Source organism: Diadema antillarum, unplaced genomic scaffold (genome assembly GCF_040938485.1).
Source record: "Diadema antillarum isolate AM-2024a unplaced genomic scaffold, OU_Dant_1.0 seq00001529_RagTag, whole genome shotgun sequence".
In the NCBI taxonomy this organism is placed as follows: Eukaryota; Metazoa; Echinodermata; class Echinoidea; order Diadematoida; family Diadematidae; genus Diadema; species Diadema antillarum.
Genome location: NW_027272261.1, coordinates 335,063 through 352,949, shown reverse-complemented (window position 1 = coordinate 352,949; position 17,887 = coordinate 335,063). Strand labels below are relative to the sequence as shown.

At 39.3% G+C, this 17,887-nt stretch overlaps 1 protein-coding gene across 1 annotated transcript in view; it reads left to right on the top strand.

Moving 5' to 3' along the window:
* LOC139710403 (uncharacterized) overlaps positions 1 to 17,887 on the top strand; it is a 106,016-nt gene that overhangs the window by 69,840 nt on the left and 18,289 nt on the right. Inside the window, exons 10-14 of the mRNA XM_071622318.1 lie at positions 3,862 to 3,948; positions 9,565 to 9,876; positions 10,371 to 10,484; positions 10,882 to 10,998; positions 11,030 to 11,107. Coding sequence (XP_071478419.1) covers positions 3,862 to 3,948; positions 9,565 to 9,876; positions 10,371 to 10,484; positions 10,882 to 10,998; positions 11,030 to 11,107 — 708 coding nt within the window. The remainder of the gene's footprint in view (positions 1 to 3,861; positions 3,949 to 9,564; positions 9,877 to 10,370; positions 10,485 to 10,881; positions 10,999 to 11,029; positions 11,108 to 17,887) is intronic.

The following is a 17,887-nucleotide window of genomic DNA, read 5'->3' as shown; positions in this document are numbered from 1 at the left end:
CTTAGCATTAAGCTATCCTTCACCATGTGGCCCAGTCCACACCTGGGGTAAACACCCAGTCTTCCAGTCAAGAAAAGGGGAGTTTGTACTGCTTCGCAGAACTTTGGGTCCAAATGATGGTCATGGTGGATTAGGCATGATGCTCTATTTCATGGAATTGTACACCTGTGTTGTGTGTAGTGACCCATGGAAGGTGAGTGTAGCTTTGTTGTGTAGGCAACTAATTTTGTTGAAGGGACACATACACACACAAACAAACTGTCCCCAATTGAATTGCAGAGTTTTAATGGCTCTTGCTGGAATTTTGCCCATTCCTCCTGCCACTTTTACAGCTCTGACTCAAAGGGTCGTTGGCATAACTTATTGTGAAATGACCCCTAAAGAAACAACAATGAAAGGGGCTGTGTGACAGGTTGAGAGTTTAGGTTCACTATGCTTTCTGCAGTTCTGTAGTTTTACATGTATGTGATGAGATTAAAAAAAGATCTTTTGGGTTGTTGGTGGGTTGTTGTTTTTCAGTGTTAATGTTCTCTTCAGGGTTGAAAAGTGGCATTTGAAACTTTTAAAGCAAAACAAAAACAAAAACATGTTGCATTACACTCTTGTAAGCTTTCACAAATGTCACTGAAGTGAAATATCAGCAGACAGAAATGTGAAGGAGTATAAACATGAAGCAGGTCTTGACTACTGCTTGCTCCTTGATCATTAGATGACTTTGATGCCTGCAAGTAACTTAGGCAGACTTTTAAGGCTCAGGAACACTTTTGAGGTGTGGAGGATTGTTCATTATATTCATGCTGTGTCATGTCATTTTTCCCCCACATCGTGGTAACAAAAAGAATTGACTCTTACTGTAAATATAAATTGAAATGGAATTCATAGTTGTGGTGGTGTACAGTCCCCCTAAAGTCAGAACAGAATCCCTTATTACAGGTCACATGTCTGACACTTTGTATCTAGAAATGTCAACTTAGGATGAGAGTGTGAAATCTTGGCATACAATCCAGACAAAGGATTTAAAGTCAATAAGACTGTGTACTCAAACTTGCAAGATGAGAATGAGAAGGTCACGCAGACGTGTGGTTATGGTTGAGGACATCTTCAGTAATCATTTCCATATACATACCGGTTTCACCCACTGGTGCCCCTCCAATTCCTGATTTATTCACCTTCCATGAGGTTAAGTGTATTGTGCATGCATCAGTTATGATGATATGATCATTCTGGTGTGCTCAAAGTGAAATAGTAATTAATCATTAACTTGTGCAAAACATTGCAAGTTGTTCAGTTGTTCAGCTCTGTCCAGGATGCCCCTGCCTTTATATATTCTGTTTATAGACATTATAAATCAGGAATGCTAGGTGGTTTGGGTTTTGTGCTTTGATGCTTGGAAACTAAAGTAGTGCTTTAAAGTCAAATTTGAGCAGTTGGCTTCTAGATCACACTCTCAGTACTGGAAACCATAGGCGACTTGAAATAAGTGGAGAAAAATGTCTTTGCAGCACTGTCTAGACTCTGTCCCATATGTTTAGAAAAGATCATATCCACATATTTGAATACCTTGCACAGCCAGAGTGTAATCTCCTACTTCTTGCCACTGTGCATTGTTGGCGAAAAGAAGAGTATCGGTGCACATCAGCTGTAATTTGTAGAAATATATGTACGTGTGCGAGACAAAACTTGAAAGGCTTCTCACTTCAGATGGAAAGGAAATAATTCTGCGCTGCACCTCAGCTGGCAAGCATCCATGTTAGCTAATTGGAATGACGCACACAAAAGTTTGGGTGCTCTTACTTTTCTGTGGGTTCTCTCCCTCATCAGCAAGGGCACATAGCCAGAGGTGGCACCAATTAGGTCTTTGGAAAACAGAGTGATTATGGTTCAATGTTGCCTTTTTTCTAGGCATTGCTTTCTTTGCTTCTTTGTTTCTTTTTTGTTATTTTGCAAATGCAGTGATGATATGGCAAAGACACAAACACAGAGTAATGGGAGGAAAAATGTATTCAGTTTTATATCTTTGATTTTTTGTTTTTTTGTTTTGATAAGAAGCATTTGCCCATACTTTAGCACCTGTTGTGTTTACATGTCCTCACGTGAATGTGCGGTGAAATGAATTTTACCCTCCATGTTCTGTTTACCAGAGGGAATAAAGAGCCTATCAACTAGATTTCTATGTTTTTAAAGACTAGTTTTGATGATGAAAATGAATGCTCTGGCAACCCATACAGTATTCATTTGTTTGTTTAGATAGTTGTGGGCATAGGTCTTTTTGCCTTGTTTGTAGCAGACATACACAGCATGCAGTAGGTGCCTCCCAAAGTGGGTTAGCCACTTTGTTGGATTGGCAAAAGGGGGTACCAAAATGACAGTTTTGCATACCTGGCCAATGCCAACATTGCTGTCACTAATTAGCTCTGTCATTGCTAATGCTAGTTTGCCACAGAGCCGGGAGGTTGGTAATGATAGTGCTGTGCAAAGTCTTAAGTTTTTTCTTTTATTTTTGATTGTATGTTTGTTTTTGTTTTTATCAAGTGGAGCTACAAAAGTTTTGTATGTGACACTTTGCCAGTATACATTATATTAAAGTTGGAATGCTCTCAGTCTGTGACCAAATGGTGCTGCTCATAAACTGGGAAAAACAACAAGCATACACTTAGGTCATATTGCAGTGTTAATTGCTTGAATACTTTACATGCTATACCATATAAAAATGGTGTAGGCTTACTGTGTAGATCTGCAGACTGCCAAAGAGCAGCGACAAATTTGTGAGCAATCACAATTATGGAGCGATTTCCGTTTTACACTGGAGTTGTTCACTTGAATACTGACAGCGGTCATATGTGTGGTACTAGTAGTGGGCAACCTGACATTGCTGCTGTTATCATAAAAGACATCCAGAGGATTGTGACTCTATGCACCATTTGGAACATTTTAGCTCATTGCACCTTTGCCAATCAGTATGGGTAGGGCACTAGCTGTAGTCGGGCAAAGAAACAGCTACAAGTTGTAGCTACGTATGTATCGTTTTTCTGATTCATATTTCTACTCTGGAAAAATATGCCGTCACAATCTTGACTCCCGGATGCCACTCAATCCGTAGACAGAATGCTCGCTTGGTGGTTTATGGTAATGCAATGTGCGGCAACAGACACTTGGATGAGGTGGAGAGACACTCAAGCCCACTTAGGACCTAGGCAAAGGTAGCGAAGGAATATGAATTAGTTTCCCCGGAGGATCATAAAGCTTCGGTATTGTCTTGTTGCCCGTTGGCTCAGAGCAAGTGAAAATCCCTGTTATGACATGCACTTTGGAAAGACAGAAAAAATCTGAATCAGTTATGCGCCCACATAAAACAGTCAATACACTTTCTTTACAACTGATATGTTGTTCCTATTTTTTTGTTCAACATCCCAAAGGTTACACAGCATGTTTTAAGTCTCATCATTTAGAAAATATTTTAATATGAAGTAATTCTCCCATTCTGTCTCCAATCTTTCTTTTTTCTTCAACATGGGGGAGGGGTCCATTTATAGTCGTGATACCTCTTTGATGTTCATTTACAGTTGTGTTTTGTGCCCTGTGCAGAGTGTGCATGACATGTACAGATACACTAGACTGATTTTTCTGTTGATGTAGTGTTGGTTTTAGATGCCTGTATGATTGTCACAATTTATTGAATACTAACATAGAAATCTGTCAAATGTGACAGCCTGCATGGTAATATTAGTGTTTTGTAAGTAATGTTTGTAGTTGCTTGTCTTTATTTTTTTTATCTCATAGGCATATATATATTATTTACAGGAATTTCTGTACCAAAGTTGATGTTGCTTAAGACCTGTCAATGTTTGTATGTATTTTCAGAGTCCAACCAACTCCATGAATGGTCACCATGTTCCCATGTCGTGGTTTATTCCGATGTCACCTCCTGTGATTTATCATCGACCACAGGTTTTGCTCTCTTTAAAGTCTTTGTATTAAACAAGAGCCAAGAGACATTCTTCACAACATGCCTATATCCCCTCTGAAGTAGCCATACTAATCAGATCACTAAACCCTAATCTGGTGGAGCAAGCTCTAGATATTGCACACCTCGTACTCTTCCTTTGGTTTCAATTAATCTTAGCCAGAAGTTGAACAATTATTTTTCATAATCCATTCAAATGATTTTATTTTTTTTTTTCAAACAGGAAAAAAAAATTCCACCCCAAATCAGAACTTTGTCTTAAAATGCAAAGTTCACCATTTTTCTGTTTCATGAATATGATTTAATGCAAATTCTACCCCCTTATTTATTTCAGTAACTTTATTTCTACACATACAATTGTAAACATTGTAGTCTTGAAATTCATAGCGTAACATGTTCATTATAGAATCATTTACTATACTTCCATTTCATGCCACTTTCTGGACATATTTGTTAGACAGTACAATTGTTACAGCACATCATTTTTACTGGACTTAAGATTATATACCTTTCATGTCTACATTTGGATGAAATGCATGCCAAAAGTGTATTGTTGACAATGGGTTATGTCTGTGCATGAATGAATTATAAGATCACTTTACTAACTCCTGTTCATGCAACATTAAAGTAACATTTTATCATGCCATATGCCTATTGTTCCTACAAAACTATAGAGCAGATTGAAAAGAACAAACAAACAAACAAACATACAGAATTATTAGTAGGAAGATATGTAAAAAAAAATCTTTTACCAAATGATATTGATGATAAAGAAGGGGGAGGCTCATGTGGTTATTCTGTAAATTGATGGCTGGTTGAGATGCAAAGTGACTTTTGAATTGAATTGAATTAAATTGAATTGAATTGCCAATTTCATATTTTTTTAGCAACTGTTGCTCTAGAACTGAGTAATCCCCCCCCCCCCCCCCCATGATTACCCTTCAACAAATTATGTGATTTTAGCCGTCAGAAAGAATTTAGATGCATAGAAGATGGTTTTTTAAAAAAAGAAAAGTCAGAGAATAACTGCATATAAAGTTTCCTCCTCAGCATGCATAAAGGGATGTGTTAGTCTTCTTAATGGGAATGTCTTATTTGCAACTGTGGCGTTTTCTGAGTAGTGAATGCGAGCCTACTCTTTGCATCGCATGTTGCCGATGGTAACCCTTCATTGTGCATGCCCTATACCAGGTGCCTGATATCTTGCTTTGACTCTGTTCTGATGATGTTTAGGTATATTAAGAGCAATTTTGTTTCAGTAACTAGCATCTGAGTGAAGTTCTGCCTGCTTGAAAATCTATCAAACACTTTCATTCATTCTTTAACTCTTAAACTTTTGTGTTTAAACTGTACCATCTTGTTCAGTGATTTGTGTTCCACCATTTTCAGTCAAATACAGCTTTCTTCTTCTTAGGATGTAATAGATGTGATTAGTTATGCTATGAATAAAATGCAAAGAGTGAGAGAGAGGTGGGGAATGTTTTCTATGAGGATTAAACCTAAAGAGTCATTTATTCAGAACACAACAAACAGAACATTTGGCTATTGATGGGTATGACAGTGTGATAGAACAATCTTCCTGTCTGTATTAGCAAAATATTCTTGAACCTCAATCATGGTTTCTCAGTGGGTTGTAGAAGGTGTTGCAAGGACTGACGTGGGGGGGGGGGGGGAGTTGGGGTTGGGGAGGGGCACAGAAAAGTTGAGAAATAGGACACAATTGGCTGTACGCTGTACATGTAGGGTGACGTGACATGTATCCAGGGACCCCTGTTTGTGCAGAATGATGAAGGTTTTCCTCCCACTCACACAGGACTGAACGACACATAGCGCCTCCTTGCGCTCAACATGGACATGTGTTGACTGAGTCTGAGCCGAAGCATTTCAGTCTTGAGTCTGTGGGCGATATGTCCCCCCCCCCCCCCCCACCCCTACCCCCAGCCCCTCTCTCGACATGATTATTTGCTCAATAATGCATGCACATGAGTTAACATGCAGTTTGCATGCTGTCCTGTGGCTTGGCATTTAGAATGATGCTGCTCTGGCACACCTTTGCAGATTTTGTGTGGGCAGTGAAGGAAAGGCTAAAGAGATAAGGGGTTATGGGGGAGGGGGGCAACAAGAAAGAGCAAGATACCCCCTTACGAATGTTTCCTAAAATAGAAAACTGGCATATTTCTTGTTTTTCCACTGAGACAGTAGTCATGTTGGTTTTCTATGGCTGCTTAGACAGGAAGAAGCAAATTTCAGGAGGAAAAGAAATTTTTATTTCTCCCCCTAAGAATCAGTTCTTCAAACTGATGTTAACTATTATTTGACAGCAAACAAGTCTAGTATAACATTTCTCCCATAGACACAATTTTTAAGGTTTCTGTATTTTTCTTTACAACTGTTATATAGTATTAAATGTAATACTGCTTTGATTTTTGGAAAGGGCTAATTCAAAAGTAGTGTAATATATAGCAGAATATTATATAGCATATTAAGCAATTTGATTTTTACACAGCTGTACATGATAATGATGAGTAATGAACATTCGGTAGTCCAACTTAATAATTTCTGTCTCTTCAAAGCTGATATTTGCTTTATTTGATATCGCACCCTCAACAAAAAAAAAATCATCCCTTTGACTAAGTCATTGATTGTATTTACATGTATAATGATAATAATGATTATAATGATAATGATGATGATGATAATAGTTGTAGTAACAATTTGTATTTGTAATACTCCTTTACCACTCTGTCTGAGTGCTCAAAGGGCATGAAGTGTTTTAAGATTGCATACCATGTTAAAAACAGCAACAGGGGGGAAAAAACCAACAACAACATTTATGCAAGGACATGAACAGTGCAACATCATTCTTCTCCTTTTGTATCTTCTGACTAATGTCATCATGTAGTTCTTTTATTTTTGGGGGGTCTATGATGACTAGTAAAACATGACAAAGCCCCTGGAGGTGTTGGGCCAACCCACAGCCACGTGCTTGGTTTGTCACTGGAGGGGGAGATGACAGATGCCAAGCTTTGAATCAGGAAAGTGATTTTTAGGGGGGTTAAGTTCATCATCGCTGCACCAGATAGGTGGGTGATTGGGTGCTTGTTTAACCCCCCACCCCCTCCTCCCCTTTATACTGTGCAGACAGAAGTGAGAGTCACAGGCCAGGTAACCCTTGTTCATTTAAAGGATTCAAAGCAAAAACAATAACAATGGAAAGTTTGGGGGAGAATGGGGATTGGTGGGGGGGGGGGGGGTGGAGACCAGTAAGACGAGAATGAATGAGGTGCAGCCAAGGTTTCTCGTTCCTCAAGTCATGAACTGGCACAGCCAGAGCTTGAGAGGAAACAGAATGCTCACCTCCTTCTTCGTTTTGAAGTCTTTGAGTTATCCAGGGCTGTATCAAGCAGCAGAAGAACCCTGCCACTGGAAATCACCTCTAGCTGCATCCTTTGCAATTTGTTTATTTTGTTTGAAGAGTCACATTTGAAACATCCTTTCTACAGTTTCAATGTGTATTTAATGCTTTTATTAAAACACACTTTGCCAAAATTTTAGAGAGTGCTTGGAAGTATTAATGGATGTTATTAAATACAGCAACTTCAAACTTTTTTTCCATGTGTCTTTTAATCAACGTCATTTAAATGATTGATTCATATCAACAACAAAAAAATGGTAGATGGTTATTACAGGTGATGCTTTAGTGTTTTTAAAGATACAGAATGTCCTCAAGTTACAGAAACTTCAAGGGAATAATGTAATTAATCTGTTTTATAACTTCATTCCATGTATGAACTAACATTTCATATTGAAACTGTTCACTGTACATGTCACATTGTTAATCATATATCTGTGCATTTCAAATATGTGCACTGAGGCCTGCTCTATGGTAATCAACCTCATTTGTAATGCACCTACATGTAAACACCCATACTGCTGGTAAACTGTCTCAGGTTTTGTGTCATGACCTGACTTTTAACTATTTATAGCACAGAGTGTACTCATAACATTCTGATTGGCTGATTTCACAGGGCTACAGTGCGTGTTTCAAGTTGAGGATTAAGATACACAGTATTCTGTACTGATTTTGCCGTTACCCATAAAGTCAGTATGATGAGTGCTTGGACTGATGAACAGAAAATGGATACCGGGCAATCCGTGATATATTTAACACTCATTTATCCAGGGGCATGATACATTTCGCACTTACAAGTGTTTGTACCTACACTATATGCAACATATATGTACAAATTAACCCTATACATAATACATAGATTCATTTCACCCCGATCTCAGTTCATGTTAAAGTATGTGTAAGTGAAGTTGCGCTTTAGATAATTATGCAGTTTTCATACATATGCTGTGATGTGCTTCAGTTGAGATTCTGACAAATTGTATCATTATTTGTTAGAGAATTTACCATTTAAAAGAAAAAAGAAAAAACAGACCTGTAAATGCAGTGATTTTAAGGCAACAGATCATCTTAAATTTGAACAAAATTGGACAAATACTGACTCAGTTATAGAAATGATCATGTTAATGACTCAGTGACTTACAATTCAAAATATTCAGTTGTTGTTTTCCTACTAGTTTGTTGGTCAATTGACTGTGGTGTCATGTATGTGACATATCGTCTGTTCAGTTTTGTGCATGAAAAATTGCAAAATGCACATATTTTCTGCGCTGATTACTGCATGGTCATGCAAGATAATCATATTTTGATCATTTGCTATATGGATAGATGCAGATGTGCATACAAGTGACAACACAGTCACTTGATGAGTGCAGCCATTTAGGGGATGGACATGATACCATGTTTATTAGATGACTTACAGACATTCAGAAAGCATTAATATGTAACGTGTGTCAAATTTCAATGAAATGTGTCCAGATCTGTTGCTTTGTTTCACTGAGTTCATTGCAAACATTTCTTCTTCTTTTTTTTTTTAAGTGCATTCCCCTAAAGACATCTGCCTCTGTTGAAATGTCCCTATGTATAGACTAGGGTTCATCACACAGTTGTGACGTGACCACTCTTGCACCTTCAAGGGGCACATCAACACTGATGAGCGTAATGTTTAATATCTTAAGTGCAAAATGCACTTGATATTTTATGGTGACATGAATGCACAAAATGTTCTTCAGTAGGTGTTTTGTGTCCTTGACTTGCCCCATTTCGAAAAAAAAGTACAATTAGTGGGCTTGCTCGTGTACTTTGCAGTTAGTGCAGCAAAAAGATAATGCATGGTCATATTTCTTTGTGATGATACATGTATGTATGCAATGTGAATTCTACAAACAGTGCTAGCATGTCAGTGGAACTGCCAAAAAGTTTAATTATAGGTAGTAAATATGATATTCACACAGTAGTGCAGAAATATAAGTTGTTTGTTCCTCAGATAAAGGGTGAAACAAAGTGGAAAAATAAGAAATGTGCCATAGAAGCATGCTCATATCTTACTTGTATGTGGGCTCTTGTATTTGGAGCCTAAAGCAGTATGCAATGCCTACCATATGCTATTACAACTTTTTTTTCTTTTTTTACTAAGTTGATTTGTCATAGGAGATACTGATATTATGAATGATCTTTATTTCTCCCGTAGTACATGCCACAGGCGAGTACCTACGCCCAGTTTTCCCAAGGTCAGACCTTCCAGCAACCAGCTCCGCCACAACTCCAGCAACAACAGCCGCAGCAGCAGCAGCAGCAACAATGCCCAGGAACTCCCCTGCGGACGGTGCCGGACCAGCAGGCCAAGCAGGCGCTCCACAGGACCATCTCTGGTGGCCCGCAACAGCCGCAACCACCAACCCCTCAGCAGCAGCTGCCACAACAACAGCCTCCACAGCAGCAACAGATGCCAGTGTCACAACCCTCTGCCATCCCGCAACAAAGTGTTGCAGGAAGCCTACAGGTGAGAGAGGAATTTTTGCTCACAAACACTTTTTCCCATGCTATGTGTTAGTCCAAGTGATATCTGTTTGATTTCGTGGAGTATTATCATTATTGTGATTACCTTTTTCTTTTAACTTAATATGAAAGTCAACTGAAAAGTTGTAGCTCTGAAACTGTTGTCTGCAATTTCATATATGAAATATGATCTATGTGTAAACACAACCCCATATCTCAGCAGGCATTAAGTTAAGATTGTTTCTTGCCACAACCTGCCATGTATTTATCTTCTTGAGTGGCTTATCTTATTTAATAATGTTGAAAAGGAGTAAATGATACCAATTTCTCCATAATTGTTGTACTCCACGATCGCGAATTTAACTGCTCGCAAAACTGTCAGGAAGTCCCGATTCACAGAACACTAGACTAGTCAAATATGTTGTGTATGAAGTACTGTAAATGGCATAGTAAATGTACTGACAGCGATGCCTTCCCATTGCTTTGTGTTGCCTGCAGTCTTCAACCTCACAGCAGCAGATTAGCCAAGCTACAACCCAGCAGCCACCGTCACAACAGTCTGTTGCAGTCCAGCAAGCAAACCAGGCCCTTTCTCAACAACAGACTCACCAGGTGGGTTTGTCTTTAATTGTGGTATGGCAACAGCATTGGATGATGTCTGTGGTGGACGACCAGTTGTACCCAAAATATTTTACCTCGAACTAGATGTGGTGGTTGCTGAAATTTCCATTTTTTTAAATTTCAAAAACTGCTTTCCTTATAGGATTTGGAATCTAATACTACTGTCTTGTGTTTTCCAGTCTCATTGAGCTTGAGAACATGATAACTCTAGTACTAAATGGACACTTTGATGACTAAGAAATGATGGCCAATTCTGGACTTGTAAATTATTAATAGAGTAGTGAAGACTTCAAAATGATATCAGATCTGTTTCTTTTTGTTAAAAAAAAAACGAAAAAAATGTTCTTTCTTCTTTTTTCTCCCCAAACATGTCTCCCTCCCCTCTCAGATGCCCCCACCCCAACAGCCACCAGTACAACAGTCAGCAGCTCCCAGCCAGCCCTTGATTCAATCCCAAGCAGCACCCGTTGCAATACCCGCATCGGCAGCAGCGGGAACAGGTCCAGTCCAGCAGCAGCCCTGATGCCAGGTCCTTCTTCCACCCCGACCCGTCCGTCCCCATAACGCAGCAGCTCAGCCAGGAGGGCAGGCCCCAACCTGCCGACGCCACCAAGGTACTTGGTCATACAGGAACACTAATGTCATTTTTAGATTAGTCTCTGTCGAATAGTACCTGAAATGGTCTCCCTGTAGACTAGGTTCTGTGACATCACCCAATGTGCTATCCGAGAGGTAAATGCAAAACATGTGCAAAGCGCCTAGCCTCTAGCTAGTTAGCAATACGTGTACTGCATACCGGCCTGCCTAGCTGGCCTGATAAATGATTCTCGACCCGCTCATGCTGGGAAGCAATGCCCAGTGCCCTGTAGCATGGATAGTGACATTAGTGAGGCCTCGCCTATTGCGTCTATGCATGATGAACTGTAAGGCCCATCAAAACTGCCTCCTGATTTTGTTTATTCCCCCCAAGGGTTGCATAAGATCAAACCCTTCTTTATCTGCAGCTTGTTTCATCTCATTCAACTGACTTAGTGCATTAGATTGATATGCATGTGATGCATGAGTTGTCATTGTGTGATATTGTAGCCCCCACAAACTATGGTCAGTGACCATGAAGTAACTCATAGCACAGGATTGGAAGGCAAGTAGTGGAAGAAAGTCCCATATACAGACTTGAAAGTAAACAAACAAAACAAATTGTGTGCATACACCTTCCATATACCTCTTTGCAGTCTCCCACAGGAGTACTAGTGTTTGACTGCAAATGTCTCAAGAGACCCTGGATGGATTCCTAAACTCCTCTCTACCAAAACACTGTGGCAGTAATTCTGTATGATTCCAATCTTATCCATTCCTCAATACCATATTTTGAGCCCCAGCTCAAACCCTTCTTGAAGAAGTTCTATCTGTGGAATATGCTGGCACTGTAAGCAAACTGATAGTGTACATTATTTGTACGAAGCAATCTGTAGGTACTAAGTGTTAGAAGAAACAAGAGCCGAAAATGTTCTGACAACAAGAACAAAAAGCAGAAAGTGAAATAGATTTCCTACCCTTCGTATTACTGTACATTGATTGTATCACTTAGTATCACTTTCTAGCACTTATCTGTGTAACCACCGATTTCCAGTTTCACAATTGCCTGCAATATAGTTCAAATGTATGTATATGAATTCAAGCATGTTTAATAGGCATAATAGTCACATTTTCTTGGCGATATGATATGGGGAATTTGGATTGACAGAGGCAATCCTATAATTGTTCATACAGTCAACTTTTAAGTTCCTGGAAATCCAGAGTGAGTGATTAGTATGATTACAATAATCTGCAAACAAATGCTAGCATGTTGCACCAGTGTGGGGTGAGGGACTTTTGCTTCTGAGGCCCAGCTGTAAGTGCAGCTACACTTATGATAGTGTAGCGACACTGGTTACAGTGCAACTTGTCAGTAATGTGGATATATTCGCACAGCGTATGGAAGATGAAAACAGTTTTATCCCTTCACCAAGACTAGAAGCGTAGATTTTGTGCTGTTGTCATGGAAACTTTAAACTTGAGGTCAGCAGGGAGCAAATTCTAGTGTAAGGTCTGAACATAGCCTTAGTTACTTATCTCTAGTCTTTTTGTCATATCACACATTGTCACAAAAAATGAATGGGTGGAATGGAATTGTCTCATAGGAGTGAGAATTACCCCAAATGCAATCATTTTTCTGACCCAGAAAAAAAAGAAAAGAATACTGGCAGTTTTAGCCTTGTTCTGCCGTATCTGAAACATTAAATAAAAGAGGTTAACAATGAAGAGAAAATGAAATATCCTGTAAAGATGCAGCAACATAATATACTAGCTAGACATCTTTTGTTCTGATGAGTATAAGAATATAATGTCCTTTTGGGAGTCAATAGCAAGCATCAGTCATGTTCATAGCATGACCTCTCTTTGTCCCAGGACAACTCATCTCTTGTTGCGATATTTTCCAAGCTCTATTTATCACTGGCAATAAAAGCAAGCACACAAACAGCATTGTGCCTGGCTTGAACACTTCAGTCTTTTCCCTGTTCACATTAGAACTGTAACCCTCTTGCATGTCAAAAAGTCAAACTCACTTTTACCCATGTCTTATAGCTTGCATGAGTAACTCTGGCATTGAGTTGCTGTGAAGTGGTTGTGTACAATGTAATGGTTGATGCCGACAATATTTTGAAGATTGCATGCAGATCCTGATTCCTTCTACATGTGGAGTCTGTATGTGTAGGGACATGTAATTCATACGAGCTTTAAAATCAACGGGAGTCTGGAGACGGCAAGTTCATTACCACGAACAACTCTCTTTAAGTGTATTTCTAGAAGGAAATTGCTTCAGGGAACATCCAAATTTGTATTTCACACCCTCTCCCTATAACTTGATGCATCTGTCTCCAATCCTTCATTGAGATATTTGTTTGATCTGATGTGACAGTGAGAATTAATGATAACTCAAGCTGTTAGTGAAAAGGAAACATAAGCTGCCAAGATTTGTGCTGTGTAACCCTTTCATCTTCCATAAATGAATTCCTCGGGGACACGGTCCTAATCTGTACATTTATGTTTTCAAAGAAATGTGCCAACATACACTAAGTGTGATGGGCAGAAGGTCATACATGAAGTTTCTTGTCTTGTTCTGCCAGCTAATGCGGTGAGGTAATGCGGGGCGACGCTCGAGTCGTAGGAGCAAGGCAAACCAGAATGGAAACTTCCATTGGGATAGGGGATAGTTTTGCCCCCCGCCTCAGGCAGGAAGCGTGAATCATGGCAATGTGACATCGTAGACAGGCAGCCAAAAATGTGTTTGCACCACTGTCAGCCCACACTGGTCAATGTCCCCGTCTTCATATCACTTATGGTGATCCGCCAAATACACAGACGTGGAGAGATGAGAAGATCGCACATGTATATCAACCATTATTTGAAAAAAAAAAAAATGGGTGCGAAATCGCGTCGTTCTCACCAGATAGTCTTTCTTGCCAAAATGATATCAATGTCAAGAACAGGATGTGGCAAATTTTGCTCTAACTTTTGTACATGTCTTGCAGAGGTAAACTACACTGTAATGTGACTTCTTGTATGCTTGATGCATGTAGCATATTACTGCAAGTGTTTCCCTCCCGTTATGGAAGCTTTTTGTCCTTTTCTTGTTTTTTTCTCCAAAGTGAATGCAAAGTGTAATAGAGGTGCCAGACAGCCCCATTCTGGTGTTCCATGTTCTTGATGGTTGTCCCCTTATCTCTCCGGCAGTCACGCCCAGCAGAGTTGCACTCGCTCGTGATTTCCGTGACGAAAAAAAAAAAATGATTATTTAATGCTGGGAGTGAAAGACCCAACATGTTTGGACAACATTTTGGGTGGGGGATCAGGGTGGGGAGGGGTGGTAGGCATATCTCCTGTGTGCATGCAATCAACAAAGTGGCAGCAAGGGATTGCCAACGGGCCACATGTGGGGCTCAGACAGGTGTGGCCACGTTCGTTAGCATGTTTGCTCACCAGTGTTCCATGTGCTATGTCCAATTATGCGAGTAATTCTGCCGGCAACAACTTGCCAACATCTGAGAGCCGTTTGGACCCCCTAGCTGCCCTCTCCTTGACCTTGTTAGGGGCTTGAGCACTCCGCAGCGGTCGGGAAGGAAGCCTGACATTACCCACAATCTCATGTCTTCCCTCTCGGCCTAAGTACACAATGTCATGTTTAATGAGCCTGCCTCAAAGAAACATGCAAAATTGAAAAAGACATTATTCCTCTCCTCTCCCCCCAACCCCCTGAAAGAAAGAGGAAGAAATGAAAGAAATATTAGTTTGGGTTGCGGCGACTGGTTGTGATTAAGTTAAAAATGAAAAAATACACATTTTTTTGTTTGACATGTTGTTTAATTGAGGAATGCTTTGCAGAGATTATCATCAGAGAAGAGATGTGATAGGAGACTTGCAAGGCTGCAAGGGAATGTTATGAATGCTGCGAAAAGGGATTTGCCTGGCAGGATAGCGTGACCAGATTTCATTTGCTGTATTTCCTTGTGTTTACGATGTGCGAGGGCAGGAAAGTATGAACTAGGACTTTTCTTTGGAGACTAGATCTGGGCTCTCGTGAATGAGTCATACGCTCACCTCACCCTGGATTTATAGTTTGCTGGTGAGACACTAAACATTGCTAAAGGTGTAGTTTAGGGAAATTTGGCCCTAAAAAGATGTATTTCCCAAATTTCAGGGAGACCAGAAAGTGACAAGCAAGTGATTTGACTTCATAGCCAATTCTTGTGCCAGTAATGCTTTCAGGTTTGGTTTGGTTTTTTGAACATACATAGCACATGTCTATTTAACAGCAGGTATTACAGAGTTCTTTAAATATCACAATTGGGTTATGAATCACATTCAGTGGAAGTGGAAGAGAAAAACATGATAAGGACTTTTACGACTGTATCATTTCCTGCGATCATCACCACAAAAGCTCTCTTTCAATTAAAGGAAGAATTCCCCCCCCCCCTGGAAAAAAATAAAAAATCTAATAGATATTGTACAGACAGTTAAAGCCATTAAGTGAAGTTCATGTTTTCATGCATAAAAGGAACAAAATATTGTAAAAGTAAAGCAGTGAAGGGTGATCCTATTCATAACTTAAAACAGTAGGATGTTAATCTGTTTTTCATATAGAAAAAAAAAATGTATTCAGTAGCCAAGTAGAAATATGTAGGCATAGTGACAATATCAGAGAACTTTATATATAACTTGGAATATCTTTTGGGCAAAGTCCCAAGGGTTTAGGGACTGGTTGGCAACTCGATTTTCTGACTTCAGCTCAGAATGTCCAGAGATGATGTATGTAATTTAGGAGAAAGGTTTGATATATGCAGCAAATTGTTCGTGTGAATGACTGGTAAAGGTCAAAGTCAAGGTCGCAAGGATTACAAATGTCATTTGTTTTAGCCTAACTTCAGCTGTAAATGTGCACTGGTAGTATACTGATAGCAAGGATGGGGATAAGACAGTTGATTGCATGGAATGATAGTTGTGAATCAACTAAGGTCAAAGGTTGTCTGTATTTGGATGAATTGCCATTTTCCAGTTGTAAGTTCATGCTAGGAATGTCCAGTGGTAATATTTCTTGCTAAGAAGAATGAAAAATATTACAAGAAAAACAACCAAAAGTTTTAGGTCATGCTCAAAAAGTATCACAAAATCAACCCCCAAAACAGTAATTTTTTGGCCGTAACTTTTGCATGTTATATCAAGTGAAAGGTCATGCTCGCAGGTATAAAATAGGCAGAAAAGTCATTCTGGCCCTGACTTTTGCTTGTCATCCCCAGTATTAATGATAAAGGTTCATACCCACAGTCAGTGTTCAAGATATATGATTCTATCAGATTTTAAATGAAGTGGGTCCTTTAATAGTGATTGCGTGTGAAGGCAGCGGCATCCCAGTTGACTTGCAGGCTGCGGTTGCTTTGCTCTAGCTTCCCAAAGAAGTAACTATCAGAGAGTGTAGACATTAGTACTAGAGGCTCTCTATGCACAAGCCAAGCCATCCTGTCAATTGAATGATTAGAGAAGACTGTCTGGTTGTGAAGCCTCAATAATCTGATGATCATGCACCGGTGAAGGCAAGCGTGATGGGTTTGGATTTCAATAGAACATTGGAAACACCGATGTGAAAAAACTGTTGGGAAAATGAGATAAATAAACCCCCCAAAACAAAAGAAACAAAAGGTAAGGAGTGTGAGAATTGAAATTTTAAAGCTCATGCTACTAGTAAGGCAGCTTCAGTAAATTCTTGCTCTGATCTCCAGTTGTCTTTGTGAAACGTGCATTACATAAATCACAACTGTAAAGGCTTCAAGACACATTTATTGCAGGGAGGAGTGGGATAACTGAATCATTGATGACACAGCAGAAATGATCATATTTTGCATTGTTAACTGTTTTTGGCAGTAAGATCCCTAAAATAGAGAGGATTTACCAGTGAGATCTTTGTTGGGTTCAAAAAGTCAGAAATGGCCCAGAATCTGTGTGTGCCTTTGCCAGTGAAGTATACAACACAATTCTGTGGCATTCAGAAAGGCACACTCCATTAGAAAGGAAAGGGCTTCAAGATTGTAAGTCATACCCCATCATGACTGTTTTACACCGTTATGCACCAGGACAATTTTTCTCCAGAAATAAGTGTTTTGTACTTATCCTTATTAAATTGGCAACTCTGAATTTTATTTGTTTCCTATTTTACAGAAAGATTAGATGGCACTGTTCAATTCATAAGATATCTGCATAGAATCACAATAAGAGATTACAAAATTTGGCAATATCAGACAGACATTGATTTTAATTTTTGACAATATGTTGCCAATTTAAGAACCATTAACAGATTTAGTTATTTAAAGGCTCTTGATAATTTTGCCACTGAAATGAGCAAAGAGTATATGACCGAAATAAGGTGCAAATGAAATGGAGAAGTTGTTATTCTGCCTTTTGGAGTAATAGCAATAAATGATAACATGGTTTGAATTTTGAAACATTTATAGCATCAAACGAAAGTAATGTTGGTTTCTGAGACTTAACGGGTTGAATGCATAAAATATGGGGATCTTTTAATCCCTGCTCATCATGGGAGAGAATTAATATATTTCTCATGTATTATTCAGCTCCAGTATTTGTCTCTCTCACCAGTTTATAAAACTCTTTAAATTCAGAAGAAAGGCTAGTGTGTATTGCTTGGTGTTTTCACCTGCCCCTCAATGCTGCAAATTTGATGAAGTGCTATCCCTTGATAATTCAAGGAATGGCTGGATCTCTGGAGACTAAATATCTTTGTACTAAAAATTTTATGGGATGATGTCAGAGAGTTAATATTTTCTTTCCTTGTCTGTCTCCCT